General features: G+C 38.8%; 1 protein-coding gene across 10 annotated transcripts in view; it reads left to right on the top strand.

Moving 5' to 3' along the window:
* The window catches only part of ttll5 (tubulin tyrosine ligase-like family, member 5), a 63,490-nt gene that overhangs the window by 12,302 nt on the left and 33,191 nt on the right, over positions 1–17,997 (top strand). For all 10 annotated transcript variants that reach the window (XM_016670101.1, XM_016670100.1, XM_016670099.1 and 7 more), the window contains exons 14-21: positions 7,838–7,919; positions 8,124–8,185; positions 11,603–11,685; positions 13,875–13,970; positions 14,097–14,188; positions 14,843–14,905; positions 15,437–15,585; positions 15,833–16,088. In XM_016670101.1, coding sequence (XP_016525587.1) covers positions 7,838–7,919; positions 8,124–8,185; positions 11,603–11,685; positions 13,875–13,970; positions 14,097–14,188; positions 14,843–14,905; positions 15,437–15,585; positions 15,833–16,088 — 883 coding nt within the window. The remainder of the gene's footprint in view (positions 1–7,837; positions 7,920–8,123; positions 8,186–11,602; positions 11,686–13,874; positions 13,971–14,096; positions 14,189–14,842; positions 14,906–15,436; positions 15,586–15,832; positions 16,089–17,997) is intronic.

Raw genomic sequence — 17,997 nt, 5'->3', positions numbered from 1 at the left:
TGACAGAATTTAGTAATTCTCAGAAGACGTCATGAAGATATTACCAACAAAGTCTTTTCTGCTATTTCATACACATACAAATTCCCTGTGTCATTCCACTTTAATGCACAAAACTTATAGACCAGTTTGGTTTATTTGCATGGATTACTTTGATTTTTTTATTAACCAACATTTTGCATGTGAACAGATTAGATAGAAATATATTAATTACTTGATATGCTCAGTACTTATTTTAAACACTGTAGGTAGGTAGCCTTACACGGCACACCCTTTACATTTCCTTTAAGTTTCAAATTGTCAAGCAGTTTCTTAATAACTTTTTGCCCCTGGCTCCATGCTGAGGTAGTAGAGGCTTCCTGCCTGGTGCTGCCCTCTAACTGGCCGCCGGCTTGTTGAGGACCTGTCGACTGAAGCAAGAATTTGCTTCCTCTCTTCGTTTGCCATTCAAGCTTTGCCTGATTTAGGCTGACTGTTTTCTTGGCTAGTCTTGCTCAGCGGCGGGCTCGTGTGAACTCCATTTTGGAGCCATTACCCATGTTAGTATTGGCACTAATTGTCTTCGCTCTTTCTGAGTCTGGCAGCCTTTCTGAGATTTTGGGGGTTTGAAAGTGAGCACATTGGCTCAGCTTCCCTCAAGCACCACTGTCTCTTTCTCAGTCTCTTTTTCCTTTTTCTTACTGTGTCTTTTTGTTTAAAAATCCCCCCCCCTTACCATCCACCCTCCCTTTCCCTCACTGCTCGCACTCAGTTTCACCTCTCGGATGCCAGAAAAATAGAGGCTTCCCGAGACATAATAGCTCTCTGATTGGTGGTTGTTTGGGCTGTATTGGGCGCGTAGCTGCATGGACTCACAATCACAAAGTCGCCTGCATAAAGATGCAATCTACACCCACAGCATCACTGCTATGTTGAAAACGGCATTAAATTAAGGTGTGAATGTTGTCCCTGCAAGAACTTACAGGGAAATGTAGCCTATCTAATCTGAACTTGCTTCTCAGTCATCCACATTAGAGGGACATGATGGCAATCTGAACCCAAATGTTTAGAAATTAACGCATTAAGGTTTACTGCATATTTTCAACAGTGTAAACAATATATCAAACTCCATGGCGAGCCGTTCGTTTTAAATAATAAATAGATAAATGCAAGTCCTTTTAGGCATTTTCAATCTAATCTTTTTTAAGCACATTGAAACACCACATCCCAAAACAAGCAAAGGAAAGTTTTAAGGGATCTTTACACTAGAAAGATGTTATAATACCTTAAAGACTGCAGACTTCAATCATCTAGGCAAATAGAGCTAAAATGGGGGGGGGAATTCAAGTCCATAACTCCTCCCCCTCTACTGAAGAGATCTGTGGCCAGAGATAACTTTCAGAATAAAATGTGTCATCTTTGAGATCAAAACGATATCCAGGGTACTATCACGACAGCTGCACTGTCTCATTTTAACCCTAGCTGTCATGAGTCATAAATGAATCACTTCGACAACATGGTGCAAAAGAACGGATCTATATTACATATATGTCCACGTATAGTGACTTGCAAAACTTTGGTACCGCTTTGCTTCTTTGCATTTTCTTACATAATGACTACAAACGTCAGTTAACTTTACTGGGATTTTATATGAAAGACTCATGCTAGGTAGTGTAAGTCTGAAAACAGTGGAAATGAAGTGGTTTCTCTGCCTTTGTTATTTTTCAAAGGGCAATGGGGGGTAAACATTCAGTCCGTAGATGTTCAATTCTGATACAAAGCTGCCCTAAACACTTGCAGCCGAATTGCTGCCAGTGTTGATTCTGCAAGATATTGATTAAAGGGCTGAATACAATTACGCTAGGATTTAAAATCACCACCTTTATTATGATGCAATATTACATTTATTTGTTTGGATGACAATATTACAAAGTCTGCAATGACACGATTTCAATTCAATTCAGCTCAAGTCTGCGATCGATATGAAGCACATGTACATGAGTATTTACATCTATATTATCTTAGAAAACAACTCAAATATGATTTATCTTCTTATTTCTAAATCATTGCAGGCATGTATATTTGGAAAAAAAAACATTTTTACTAATTAATGAAAAAATAATAAAAAATGGATCAACCTGTTCAACTTGGTCTCACAATTCTGAAGGTTAAGAGGGCCTTTTTAATCAGTTTACTTAAAAGTGACCTTGATGATTGTCAATCCATAATGAAACAATCATAATAGACAGTAATCTTTATTAAATTCACACAACGAATGTACAAATTTGAAGTCCCTTTTTATAAATTAGAGCAGAATTTTACCTTTTCATCCTTTGTTAGTCGCTCAGGCTAAACATTTTTACCAGAACTTAACCAAGATCACCACTTAGCCTACTCTTCAATGTCCAAATGCAGATGATCTGGATTGATATTTTCGTTTTGCCTTGATGCAACACAATTTAATTTAAATTAATTAAAAATGTATATATCTGGACTGATGCATTGCTACACCCCTGTTGCGTGCTATGTTTTTTTAGACATTTATTTTTTTAAGAAGCTGATAAATAATGTATCCACATTTTTATTAAATGCTTCTTTGGGTTGACAATTCACATAAAATACCAATCAAATACAGTGAGGTTTATGGTTGTAACTTGACACAATGTGAAAAAGCTTAAGGGGTATATACAGATGTTTGCAAGGCACTGTACCTTCGGAACAAAAGCAATTAAGTCCAGCACTTTTGTTTAAGACGCATAATAAAGTGTGGTCTGCTCCGAACATGTAGACTATCTCACTTCAGCGCTATCGGTTTACTGTTAAATCAAGTGTAATTTTGTTGTCTACAGATGGCCCCAAGGTTGTTAATTATAGCATTCATGGTGTGTCTACAGGATTAAGTTTCTAAAGACAGACACTGACGGTTCCAGAGGACCACCCTCATCCTCTCCCTGTTGATCTGTCTCTTCGTGTGCTCATGTTGCATGCAAGCTCCTTCTCTGGGTCTGAGTATATGTGTAGTGTGAGTACAGGGACGTGCTTGAACCCGCGCGGAGCGTATTGTCACATACATAAAGGTCTGTTCCAGATCCTGGAGTTTATTCTGATGTGTTTGTGTGATGGATCCATGTCGCTTTAATAAAACCTCTCGAAGTCCTAAGATAAGATAAGATAAGATAAGATATTCCTTTATTAATCCCACAATGGGGAAATTTACATTGTTACAGCAGTATAAAAAGCAAAACCAATATGAAAAACTATATATACACAGTAAAATCAAGTGAATATAGAAATACTAAAAAACAGTATTATTCGAAATATAAATAAATAAACAATTTCCAGGTTTATTGCCTGTAGTAGAGAATGGTGAACTACTTAGAGCAGTGGGTATTGTACAGTCTGACGGCGGCTGGAAGGAAAGACCTGCGGTATCTTTCCTTCACGCACTTAGGGTGCCGCAGCCGGGCGCTGAAGGAGCTGCTCAGTGCTGTCAGAGAGAGGTGCATGGGGTGGGAAGGGTATGCCAGCATGCGCTGGAGCTTAGTCCTCATTCTCCTCTCTGCCACCACCTCCACTGGGTCAACAGGACACCCCAGGACAGAGCTGGATTTCCTGAGGATCTTGTTCAGTCTCTTCCTGTCAGCAGTGGAGATACTGCTGCCCCAACCGACCACTCCGTAGAAGATGGCTGATGCCACCACAGCATCAAAAAAGGTCCTGAGAAGAGCCCCCCGCACACCGAAGGACCTGAGTCTCCTCAGGAGATGCAGTCTGCTCAGTCCTTTCTTGTAGAGGGCAGCTGTGTGGTCAGTCCAGTCCAGCTTGTTGTTAAGGTGAACACCCAGGTACTTGTAGGACCTCACGATATCAATGTCCATTCCCTGAATATTCACTGGCACAGCAGGAAAGTGTTTGGACCTGCGGAAGTCCACCACCAGTTCTTTTGTTTTTCCCGTGTTTTTTTCCCTATTCTGTACTCCACAGTTTCCTCCCTTCCTTATTCTCAGTATGTTCTTCCACTCTATAACCTACAATACCCCCATGCTTCTTTTACTGCCGGGCCTCAGCAGCTGTTTATAATAGTTAACTACAAAGTATGTGCTTTTTACTGATAAAAGTAGTAATTATTTTGTGTTTTGGTTTTTTTCATATACAATCTCTGGCATGTCTGGAGAGAGAGCCTTGCAAAATCATTAAGCACGTTATAATCCTAATTTACTTCAAATTCTTCCCTTTGATTTTGAAGTTTATTAATGGCTTTAAAACAATAGGATTTCTTCCTTTTAGCTCAAATTATACCGTGCATCTACATGTGCGTACAATAAAAAGTCTTTTTATAGCTCAGTAATGTCTCATGTGGGATGAAATAAAAACTGTTTTTACGCTGTAAGAAGTGTATATGGGTGTATGAGTCTTTCTGCGGGGAGAAAATGCCACCCATGCAGCTCCTCACCGCTGCTGTGTGATTAATGGACAGGCTTTTTGCTGAGAGATGCTGATTACGAGATGTTTTGACTAAGATCTGATTAGCCAAGCCAAAGGCCTATTTTATTACACACAAAACATTCCACTTACTGGTCCTGTGTTCCACCAAGCGTACCTCATTAAGTGCTGAGTGTTGGTTGGATCAGCCCCTCTGTGAGCGTCTCTCCGTTTCAGATACTTTTCTCAGCAGTGCAGGGTTCGCATCCCCTGCAATGGCAGTGTAGCTGCTGTGTAAGCGATTAACGGTTTTTGTTCCCGCCGTCACAATAAGACTACAGAGTGCTTACTACAACTTTAATTTGTTGTTCTCTGAGGATTTCCACATCTGCCGTGCTTCTTCCAGCAGCAGTGAACCAGTTTAGCTGCCATGATTTATCCCAGAATGACATGAAAGTAATTCAATTGTCCCATTGCATGAAGAAAGCACACTTGAAAGATGCCCTTGTTATTGTGGGCTACCAGGCTCAGTGGTCAGGGTGGGGTGATCATTGTTTTTGGGTGTTTGTCTCTTGTGGTGAACTTTTCCAGCAGCGCCCTCCTATAATAAAGAAAGAAAATGCTCTTCATCATCCCTTTTTTTTGTTTCTGTCACGGTTGTCCTGTCCCCTCCCCTCTCTCTTTGAGGGGTGTGATGTAGATGTTGAGCTCCTCACGCCTGCTTGTCTGTGATGCTTGTTGTGGGCTGTCTGTGGGCACATTTAAAAGCGGTCCCCCCCGGCAGCGGTCGAGCCACAGAACAAACGTGTCTGACATTAAGCTGCTCGGCAGGCTCGCGGGGCATCGGCGGCGTCGGCTTCTAATTGAGGGAAAAATTTGTGGCACATGGAGTCTGCTTGTCGGAGGCTGGTGAGGTGGTTGTAACACCTCCCCATTTTCCCCCTGCTGTTGTTGTGCCACTGATGAGGCAAAGTAGGCTCAAAACCTCAATTATTCCAGTGCTCTGTTCTCCAACACTAATGTTTTATGATACATACACTCCTTCTCTCCTTGTTTCATGTCGTCTGCATGTGGTTTTTTTTTTCCTTCACTGAATTGAATAGAATAGGATTAGCTGACAAGTGGAAAATAAAATCCTGTAAGGTCTTGCACTGTTTAACATCAGGGGGTCCTGTCCATCTTGTGCAGATGTGTTATAGTTCCTGGCTCTTGAATGGATGGCAGATTTACTTTCTTTCCGTCAGTAAGAATCAGTTTGAGTTTATGCGATTTACACTCCTTAAACAATGAAAGCACGATGCCTTTTAAATATTCTAGTTTGATTAATACAAAATACATACTTGTGTGGATTCCAGTCCTTGTTTTCATAGAAAATTAGACAGGACACAGTGTACTTTTGAGAAACACGATTTGAAAAGTCAAAGGAAATAGTAATTAGTTATTATGAAATTCAAAAATATACAGCATACAATCAACAAGGTTTTCAAGGTTATCAGAGATATTTTTTGAACGATCTCCAAAAAACATTTTTGTCAACATTGTTCATTTTGAAAAGTCTGGAATTTTATATGATTTTTTCCAGAAATTAATAAGTGTGAAAAAATAATTGAGATGTGGAATATGTGACATTTTCCACACTTTTCCCTCATTCCATGTTTTAAAAGAAATTAGTCTGTACTGAATGAATGCATTTGCCAAATATTTTAACCGTTGATATATTGGTTTTTGACTAACTGAATTCACACTCATTCAAAAATGGTATTTTTACTACTTGTTTTGTCTCTAGACAACCTTAAAGTTAGATTGAACCTGTTTATTTATACTTTGTCTAAAATGTCACACACAAAAAAACACTAAACTGCATTTTTCAGGAGATTTTACAAGAAAATGAGTCGCCACCATGAAGAGTAGCTGTGAGTTCAGTTCCAGCTTTCTCCAGGGAAACCCCTACCTTGATGCTGGTATAGAGGGGCAACTATCAATGCTTACATTGATAGTTAAATCATTAATAGAGACATGGGAAATCATTTTATATCCAAATAAGGTGAAGCCGCTTAAAAGGAAACAAATGGATTTTCTGTATTTCCACAAAAATTTTTTTTAATCCCTACCAGTACTTGATAAAAACAAATATCTTCACCAGATATCTGACTTTAAATATGGACACTTTTCTTCTTGTTTAAGCAACCATTAATTTATTTTTTCTGATTAGTTTGCACTTTATTCGTGCTCTAAATTACAGTAACACCATTTGGTTAAAGTGGAACGGCTTAATTTTATCAGTGTTACCTTAGGTGCAATTTGAGGCCATTGCCGGCTGTCATGCTGGGTTTTGTGTGCTTAACACTGGCATTGACCTGAGATGCTAGAGCAAACAGTGCTGGTTATTGCAGCTTTGAAACCGCCAACCCCCCCAGCCTATTCTCAACACAGTCTGTTCTTTTGAAGTGCCATTAGAAGGATTTTTCCTCTGGCTTTTTGGCCGGGCGCTACCCTAACCCTGTAAAAGACTGTGGTTTCCCTGCACGCTTCTGCTGGGGCCGGTGGCTTATTGGGTGACACTCCCCAGAGCAGTGTGAGGCTTTTCATATGGCGCATATACTCTGACAGCTTCAGTAAGCCATATATCAATCAGCCAGTGAAACGGGAGAGAAAAATCGAGATGAAATGGATGATATGATTTTTTATTTTTTTTTATTTTACTCTGTGAACTTCCTGACCACTTTGTGAAAGGCTTTTATTGTGTCACTCAGTGCTTAGCTGTTACTGGAATGAAATACTGTATATACAATACGCCGCCTAAGGGTTTCTAATTCCCCAGGTTTTGCCACTTGGGACACACCCTCACATTTCAAGCTGTGAGTGTGACTTTTATCGAGATGGACTTAATTTGACCTCAGGAATTAGTTGAAACTTTTTCTAATGGTCCTTAGAATCATTCACACGTTGTTGAAGGGTAGTGTGGATATTCAGAATTTCTTATTTTCTTCTTCTGAATATGATGAAGATTAAATACCAGTCTTTGCCAATCTCTATATTGGCATAAATTGGTATGCCAATACACCAATCTATCTATGCAGAGGGTGGGGATTTTCTTATCTCCATCAGCTTTAAATTCAGTTCAATTCAAATGAAGAAATACCTTATTTATCCCAAAGGGAAATTGAATGTCATAAATCGTATCATGCTAGTTGAATGTTGCAGCCAGTCTTGCAACAAATCAGGTAAAAACTGGTTTTCATGACTGTCATGACATCAAAACCAGAGGGAATAACTGTCCAAACATGTAATGCCTCAACCCAAAAGGTATGAACCAAAGTCTACAGAAAAAACAAATCAGAGCTAACATGACAGAGATACTCCAACATGCTGCCCCCGTTCTAAACTAAATTAACTAATTAAAAATGTTAATTTGTTCTGGTGATTGTCCTTTCTGTAGAACTGTACGGGTTTGATGTCCTAATTGACTCCAACCTTAAACCCTGGTTGTTAGAGGTGAACCTTTCACCCTCTCTGTCCTGGTGAGTGACTCAGTTCTTTCCTTGTTTTACTTATTAGTAGAATCACTCATTTAGAATATTTTAATTATCCAGCCTGCTAAGAAGACACCCGATCATAACTCTGTAATAGCTCTAGCCACAAAAATACTAGAGCAGCTCAAGTATTTAGTTATTTGAAATATTTGTTTGTATAAAAAATGTCATACCTACTCTGTCTTTTTACAGCGATGCACCCTTGGATCTGAAGATAAAGGCTAGCATGATTGCAGACATGCTTTCACTTGTGGGTGAGTGCATGCTGAAACAATGAACAAATACATGTTTTATTTTCTTTCATGGTTTTCCACTAGTAATTCATCTTGACGAACCGAGGCATTTCAAAACACTTTGAAATGCCTTGTTGCTGAAAGGTGCTATGCAAATACAATTTGATTGATTGATTGATTGAGTGATTGATGTGTGGATCATGATGCACGCATACTACCTCCAAAAGTATTCACACCTGTTCAACTTTTCTAAAATTTTTAGTTTCAACCACAAACTTCAAAGTGTGATGACTATGATTGTATTACAAAAACAACCCTAAGCCGTGTATAAATGTGGTGTGTGGAAACTAAGATCTAATTTTTGTTTCACAATTTTTTTTTACAAAAAACTCCCCAAAAAATACAATCATGACATTGTATTCAACTCTTTTACTCTGATACCCCTAAATACAGTACATATATCAACTAAGCCACATAATTGGGACATAAACTCCACCTCTGTCTAATGTAATCTTTAAGTAAATACAGCTAAGCTATGAAGCCCTCAAAGGTTCTTAGGCAACATTATGAAACTGCATGGTTTGTGGCAATAAGGAGACTTTGTACTACTTCTTTTCAATTGGGAATTTATTCCATAAATCCCAGACTTTTAGAGTGCATGACTAATAGCTGTTTTGTTGACAAATTCATTATGTATGGATTTCTCCACCTCCTCCAGAGCCACCACAGCACGCTTAACTCCTCTAATTATAGAAATGTGAAATACATACGCATACCACACTTTCAGATGTATTTGTAAAATTAAATAATGTTTTTTTTTCCTTCCACCTTACATGTATGTACTGATTTGTCACAGTTCCAACAGATTTTGGGTTGTGATGTGAAAAGTTCAAAAAGTATGAGGCACCGTGGCTTCAGGCACAGTTCAGACTTTCGTTCTTAACACTAAATCAGAATGTTGTCATTATTATACATCGTTTGTTTTTATTCACCACCCTATTGACTTTGCTGCTGGTCAGTCATTCTTGTGGTGTGCAGGTTTCAAGCTGTTTGAGACAGTTGCGTATTGTCTAATGTTTTCCAGCATTCCACTCTTAAGCTGAGTTTGCGCAAACGGCTTTAAAAGAAAGCTGCATGGCTTTAAAGGAAGCATTCCTGTGTTGAAATATTAAACCGCAACGTTTATTAATTAGCATTAAATTACACTCAGATCAAATTGCCTACACATGCCTGAATATTTTTTTAAATTGTCATTAAGCCTGAGCCCAAGGCTCAGATAAAAGGTCTATCTACGATGCCTCCTTTCTTCATTCATTTTTTTCCATATTTATCCTATTTAGGGTCTTAGGTTCCCGCTATTCTTGATTTGATGTTTTCATTCAAAGAATTACTAAACCATGTTAGATCTGTTACTACTGACAATTCAGGTGTGAAAACATGTTGCTTAGAATGTATAATATCATGTAATTCCTCGCTTATTGCTATTCAGGTTATCCTCTGCCCACTTATGACTTCTATAAATATTATGAGCTCTTATGTTTATCTGTGGTCCCAGGCTAATGATATTAGAGGAATGGCTAGTATGTGCATGTGTACACTTGTGCATGCCCAAATGTGTGTGTGTGTGTGTGTGTGTGTGTGTGTGATATGCTGGGCCATGCTGTGGCTTGAAACTCTCCCCTCTGGCTCATTAAATGAAAGAGTAGAATCATAAATTGCCAGTTATCTTTGGACTGAGACGTTCCTTGCGGGTCTGGAGAAAATGAGCAGTGGCATGTAAAACATAGCACATCTATTATGTACCAAACAAAGTCGCTGTTGGCTGATAGCGCTTGGGCTGCATCCCAGTCCTGTAAATAATGACAGCATTCCATTAGCATTCATTCCCTGACTGTGTGTAGCTGTCAACTCCATGTCACCAGTGTTTGCAATAATTGCAGTGTTTAGGCAAGAGCATGACAGGGGCCTGATGCCTGACGGCTCGAACGAGGCAGAACAAACAGCCTCGAGCTCAAAGCTGTCAATAGGCTTTATTCAGTTCATATAAGAGTGCAAGATATGACAAACAAATTTATTCAGCTGTTCACTGGGCTTTGGGAGGGTGTGGGAAGCAATAAACAATAAAATTAAACTCGTAAATATTTTTGTCAGGGTGGGAACACTTTGCTGAGATGAGATGAATGTGATGCACTTCATTCATTGGCTGTTTTCTGTAAATAAATGTGGAATATTAGGATTTTCTTCACTTCTTTGACCCTGTGTTTGTTTTTATATGCTGCCTTATAAAAGGCTTATCACTCATTCGGATTTTCAAACGTCTATGTATTTTATTGGGGTTTTATGTGACGGCTCAGCACAAAGCAGTGAGTTAGGAGCTGCAGAGATTCAGAGGTCAAAACAGAGAAACTGTTGACTGGACAACTAGATGAAGTCACTACAAACTAGATGAAGTCACTACATGTGGAAGAAAACCAGCCCTGAACACACTGTTTTTGGTAAAAATGTACTGCTGGGATGCTGGTCAGATTTGTATTGGGTAAATATTTTTAAAAGATCTTTCCAATTCAATTCAGATTTAATAAAAAAAAAAAAAATGCGTTATTTATTCCAAAGGGAAATTAAATATTGTAATTCGTATCATGCAAGTATCTTAAAAGTGTCATTTTAGATGGTGACGCTGTGGGCAGGAAGGATCTCCAGTAGCAGTCAGTGTTGCAATAAATCTGAGGAGGCCTATGACTGAAGAGTGTTGCTGTATGACATATTGGTGTTGCTGTAATGATATGCTAACAGTTCAGTATCCGGGCAGCAGAGACAATATTCCACAGCAACATGTCCTACTTAACACCATCAGTTGTTGGCAAGCACTGCTAATCCACTTCACTTTCTTTTACTGCTTCTCTTTAAATCTCTCTCTAGTCGTATAGTCAGAAACTTTGGCAGAGAAACATTGGAGTAGAGGATATTATGATGAACGAACGAAATGGTTCCTCTTTTTCTCTTATCCAAACTTGAGATGCCTCAACCAAAAATAATTGACAAAAAATTTGCAAATCAGAACTGAGGTAACAGAGCTACTCCAACATGCTGCCATAATGAGCGGCATTATTCTTAAAGAAAATAAAAATTTTCATTCCACTTTATAGTTGGACACTACTTTGTGTTGGTCTATAACGTGAAATCCCAATAACATACATTGACCAAATATGGAACTGTTAACTGTTTAACAGCGCTAGCTGCTGGCTTTTTACTTCTCTAAATAAAACCTAGGGGTGAAAACTAGCCAGGTGATAGTATGCACAAATTTTTAGGTGTTCTTCTAACTTTGATATTGTGATTTTAAAACTCTATCCACCCCGTTTTGCTTTCTATCTTTTTTTATTTTTTGAAGATTATGGTGCCGACACTCGAATAAAACCAGTTTCTCTCTCTTTGCAGGCCTTGTGGGTCAAGACCCTCTGTTGAAACAGCCTCGTTCAGATCGATTCACGATCGACAAGAAGGGGGGACCAAGGCTGCAGGTAGAGGATGTCAAAGCTTTGCACTCATTCACCCTTCCTTGGGTCGCACCGCATTTTGTCCTCATGCAGCAACGGGGGGATAAAACAGTACATTCCTGCAGCTGCCACTGAGCTCTTCCCTCACCCTCCTGGAAAATGTACTGTAATGCAAAACAACTGCTAATGTAATTAAAGTGTTTGAGTGACATCAGCTTGAAAAAGCTGAAAACCCTGTGCCTTAGTTTTTTTAATCATTTCTAATCAAATGACTAATGTTCTCTTCGGGTCGTGTTGCCTAATGATGCCACGACAGCTAATTCGCTTGGCTCCTCTCCTTGACTACTGCATCAAGTTGTGGTGCAGCACTGCACTGGAGGAAGATTACTAATGCAGACAGATTTCTGCTCCACCTCATGTTGTGTTAAGGAGCTCATTTAGACGCATAGTGACAATGTTTTACAGTGGCGTGTCGATGCGGTTTGCGTGTTGTCATGTGCCTTTTGTAAAGACTTAAGGGTAACACAAATGTCCTCATGCAGAAGTGTTGTTTTGCTCCAACAACCACTTTGCAGAGCAAGCTGGTTTTATTCGGTCTCAGACATATTAATCTTTTGTTTTTTTTCCCCCCTTGTAATTCCCTGATGCTTGTTACTTCGCTGCTAAAAAACTACTTGCTGGTTTTTTCTTGATTTAATTATGTGGCTTAACAATTTTTCACTGTGACAGACAGATGGCTTCTATTGATTCCTAATGCTGCGTTTTCACTAGGACTTTTCATTACATTAGCAAAGTGGCCCTTTACAAGTAAAAGGCTCATGCTGCAATGCACCACTGGCCTCAAAAGGACTTATCTATGCAGAATCTCAGATGTTCAGTTCTTGCAAATAATGTGAACTCCTTGACCCATTCCATGTTTTACCATGCCGTAGCGTCAAATTTTACGTTTTATTGGAATTTTTTGTGATAGACTACACAAAGTCATACATAAATTGTGAAGTGGAGGGAAATTATAGATTTTTTTTGACAACCCGAGTTCATTTGCGTGTAATTTAATATTAGTATAAATACAGCTATTCTGTGAAGCTCTCGAGATACACCAAGAAGGGCAAGTTGTGGAGAAAGCAAAGTTAAATTATATAACAATATCCCAAGTTTTGAATGTCTCATGAAACACTGTTAAACCCATCTAGTATTTGAAACATTATGGCACAACTGCAAACCTGGTTACGCAAGGAGAGCATTATTGAGTAAAATAGCTAAAATGACCTTGGTAATTTTGAATGGTTTAAAATTTGATGTTTACAGATGCTCTCCATCCAATCTGACTGTGACAGAGTGGGCTAAAAAGTCTCAAACTCAGTCTGGTCACAAGTTATCCCGAGTCACATGCAGCTGCAATGTCAGTGGTTTCTGTAAAGTAGTAGTTTGGATGGGCTTGGTACAAACTTCTGAGATTTTCAAATGCATATGAAGAATATATTGAAAAGTTGTTTTTTTTTTCTTTTTCATCTACGTCACAGTTATGCACAACATTGTGTCGCTCTGTCACATGGAATCCGAGTAAAATTCATTGAATTGTGTGATTGCCATGTGACAACATTTGTAAACATTCGAGTAAATTATTTTTTCGAGGCATGCACTCCATACATGGCGCAAAACCACACCATAGCTGTCACAGAGGCTTTGTGAGAACATTGGGCCTGCAGGGAACCTGTTCTTCCATTTCACTCTTTAACAGTTGAAACTTTTGCTGTGGGATTAGGCCATGTCACTGTTTGGCTGCCTTTACAACCCTCCAGCCGCATCAGGCAAATTAAACATAATCCCTCTGCTATTTAGATGACAAATTACGTATGCGATCCTGTGGGGTTGTGCCCAGCTTACTGGCCGCTGTCCCAAACTGCATGCCAAAGTTGTCAGTCAGAGGGGCCTACCGGAATGCCAATGCATTGCAAAAATGTGCTATTTCTGTCACAGGGAGAAGAGAGAGAGAGAAAAAAAAAACGAAACTCTTGTTGCCTGTGGCATAGTTTGCACATTTTTCATTCATAAATGGAAGTTAAATATGTAGATGCAAAGGAATTATGTTTTAGTCATAGTAGTTAATTATACTTCTTCTACAAGACTGAACCTTAACATCCTTTAGGGCTAAATATAGATAATTTTTAACATTGGGCATTAATTATGTTCCTGTTCTTATTTCTTTACAGCACAGGACTGTATCAGCCGTTAGTTCGGAAACAAATGGTGACAAGCAAAAAACTAAAAGCCTAGAAGAGAGCACTCTGAACCTGACTACTGAGGAGGTAAGGCAGGGCGTTAGTTGTTGTCAGGAAAGCAGCAGAGGCCACGCTGACTTTCATGCACTGTCTTAATAAAATATGGCATCCTTTTTAATACATCATGTTTTTTTCTTTTTCTCTTGAATGTAGATCAAAGTGCTGAGGAGGATAAGGGAGGAGTATGAGAGAAGAGGGGGTTTCATAAGAATCTTCCCCACCCAGGATACATGGGAGCTTTATGGGTAGTCAGAGCTAGAAAAGAACAGGCAGATACCTTAAAAGGCCTCAAGCTGTTTGTTACAGTCCCCTGATAACATGGAAATTCAAGATAATTTAGGATAATCTGCACAAATAAAGTCAAACCAGGGATCCTACACATCCTGGAAAAGTTCAGAGCTTGACCAATGTATGGAAAACCAAATGGAGTTAAAAAACAATCCATCTATCCGTTTGTGTTTGGATCCCCGTAACTGTAACCAAAAACATTAAAGATAAAGGAACATAGTCTTTATATGTAAAAAAGAAAGTGATATCTTTCAGGATCACAATTATTTAATGTCAGAATTAGGGCTGAAACAATAAACCTGATTAATTATTTCAATCGATTATTGACCTAATTATCAGCTATTTCAACAATCAATTAATTGTTAACTTGAGTAGGCAGACTCAAAAACGGCCAATTGCTGGAAGAACAACAAGGTCAGAGCAGGAATTAATCCCAAGCTCGACAAAAATTATATAAAGGAAAGTCTATTTCAGGTTATTTTGCTGGATTTCATCCATAGATGTCCTAAAAACTGAATTTTATGACATTTCTAAAAACACATTGAACTTAAGGCTTGAAAAAGATGAACGCTATTTTGAATTGTATTTGTTTTTCCACCTCTTTCTGTCAGAGCATATCTGGAGTCCAAGCCGTCACTGAACTCCTTGCTGGCAAAGCGACTTTTCCATGGAAGGTAAGCATTCCCATTGCGGTTGGAAGGCAGGAATACATCTTTCCTTCGGCTTATGGAAAAGCTTGGATTCTCTCGTGTTTGTATTTTATACTTTGATTGCACAGGTTAGAGGAATTCTTAAAGAGATGAAGCAGCTTTTCCAACATGTTCCTCGTGTCTGCTCAGCACTCTGGTGTTGATTTGGTGACAGGAAAGAAAAGAGTGGTAGACAATTAATGCTTAGTGAGGAACCCATTTTTATTTTAGTAAAGCAGCCCCCAATTAGGTTATTTTGTTTAGTTTTGTTTTAAGCCTTCTATTTTACATATTTGTTAGGTAATCAGACTGGTTGGTTACTGCTTCAACCCGCTAGATGTTGCTGTTTGTTATTCATCTTCTTTGTTTTGGATCATCATACTTCAGGAGAAGCTACACAATAGTTTAGTGTTTTTGACAAGCGGCTTGGAATTTAAAAGAAGTATCTTCCTCCTTTCTAATTGTTGAATGATCCAAATCCAAATAACAATGCCCCACATGCTGTTCTGTTGCCAGACCCATGAACAGGAACACTCACCTGATGGCGGACACAATTCGTGGCCGTCACGTTGTTCAGTATGAGAGGAAGCTGCTGTCTCTGGAAGCACAAAAAAGGAAAGAGCGCCACCTGAGTCATCACACTGCTACGAGGAGAAAAAAACGGAGTAGGTCTGATGTATTCTGCATGTTACTGTGTGTGGAGTTAAGTAGAACAACATAACATGTTACAGCACTTTTGGTTTCAATAAATAACTCCCCTGTGTCATGGTAAGGTTGGCCAAAAATGACTCGGAATGAGTTCATTTCTTCGCAGCAACAATAAAAAGCCCTTTCTGAGCGTATGCGCGTTTTATCCCGAATGCCTGTGATGTAACTGACATTTGTCTTTTCTTGCACTGCCGCACACTTCAGGGAAGGAATCCAAGGCCTTCCTGGCTGAAAACAGAAGCCCGGAGACCGAAGAGTGTTCTCAGGAGGAAATCGAGGAGGTGAAACAACCTCTTGAGCCACTCCCGCTCAAGGTTTTGGTAATGGAGCAAAGTAAACAAGCGGCCACACCACTGGAGCAAAGCCACAACAAACCTGAGTCCAGCTCAGACGCAGCCGTGCAAAATGCCAGGCCCGCAGTCAACCTCCTGAACGTCCTTCAGCAGGGGCGGGACCTCAGGTCAGTCTATATTCTGGGCTAATGTTAGTGTTGGATACTGCTCTTATATTTCACATTTCAAAAGAATGTTTATAAACTCGCTCTGACTAGAGATGGTGTTCAAGGAAGAAGGTGAGCCTTACATTGCAAGTATTTATGTGCCTTGAATACGTTTTTAACATTTTGTTATGGGTATTTTTTGTAATGTACCACTACATTACATGCAATGTAATGCAGTGTATGTAAGCAGGTTTTCAAAGGATTTTACACTTTCCTTGCAATATGAAAAAGTTAAGTGAATACGTGTGTCCCAGGAGTTATCTTTGTTGCAGTTACAGCTCCACGTCTTTTTGAAGAAAGTAAAGGATGTTACTTTTTGTTGAAACATGGTGGGGACGCATTGTGGAGAAGGAGAGTATGGATGGGTCTGATGCACCACAGTTATGTGACCTGAAGGCATTTTTAATGTGAATGTGACTCCCATATAGTCTTATATCCAATATTCAATAAATTAGGATATACAACCTGATGAGGCTTGTCAGATTAATCGTATCTTTTGAAAATAACCTTTCTGCTGGTGTTAAATACACAAAGAGACATAAAGATGTTAAAGATCTATATAATGTCTTTTACTTAGTGATGTAATTGGTAAAAATTTTACTTTTCAGTCATTCTATGTAATGGAGTGAGTCTGTATATTTGCTCAATGCTTGCCTACAGTTGAAAAATAGTTACACAATTCAGTAACATTTTTTGTGAAGAATTATCACAATAATATAGTTGCCTTTTGTTGCCTGAATACATGAAGTGCTTAAAAACATCAACATTAGATTTTGTAACAATCAAAATGTTAAGGAATTAAAAAAAACAAACTGAATGAACATTTTCTGCGCAAGTCAAATGAATCCTTGTCAGTGCAAACTTTGTATTTTTCAATCATGTGATTCTGAATTGGCATAAATATTTGCCCTGTTGAATGAGATATGTGTCGTTAACATAGCAAACTTATTTCTTTACTATAAAATTATACAATAAGGCAGGTCTTAATTCATTTTCATATCTTTTTCTGTCTCACATGTGATGCTGATGCTGTCCATATTTCTGTACTTAACATCAAATGCAAAACCGTTGGAATGACAACTTAGCAATCAACAGAGCTGGACCTCAGAGCAAAGATTACATTCAGGAATTAACATTAGAAAAGCACAAAAAAGCACAAAAATATTTCCCACTCCAAAAGTACGTAAAAACAGAACATTCAGCCTGTTACAGTTTTATGTGTTTTGTTTTCAGGCTTAGTGTTTATTTTGCAGTAACTAAGAAGTAATCGTCTGAACACTCGTGGTTGCTTAGCTAATTTAAACACCTGCTCTACTGATAATCTGTCAGAAAGTAGATGTATCGGTTGCCTTATTTTTGTGCTAACTGAACCTAAACATGTCGAACTGCGGAGCAAAGGTAGATATTAAGGTTGTCGAAGTCGAGCTATAGCATAGTTAACCTACTCCCCACTTTCTTTATATATATACATTAAATTAAAACTTTTTACTTACCTATGAAATGTGATTCCCTTGGACCTGTATATCTTGCAGGCATAGCAAAACATTGCGTCCCTTTTTCAGATTCTTTGTGTTTGTCATTTTCCAAACCACCTTTACTCCCACTCAGTACAAAGCAGCAGCGCATGTGGCGCACTGCCGTGCATAGTAAGTCACGTGACATCCAATCTACAGGATCACTGAGTAAACTTGCCATTTACCTTTTACAAAGGAATGCTAAAAATCATTAACTGGCTGCTAAAGCTTTGGACATAGTGCACAGCTACTGCGGAGTTACTGTCCATAAATAGATGCAGGCACATAAAGGAAAAAATGTGTGTGAAATATAGATGGGGACTGTCAACTTCAGGCCAGAGTTGGTGGGGACATGT

Source organism: Poecilia formosa, unplaced genomic scaffold (genome assembly GCF_000485575.1).
Source record: "Poecilia formosa unplaced genomic scaffold, Poecilia_formosa-5.1.2 Scaffold30, whole genome shotgun sequence".
Classification (NCBI taxonomy): Eukaryota; Metazoa; Chordata; class Actinopteri; order Cyprinodontiformes; family Poeciliidae; genus Poecilia; species Poecilia formosa.
This window is presented reverse-complemented; position numbering and strand designations above follow the sequence as displayed.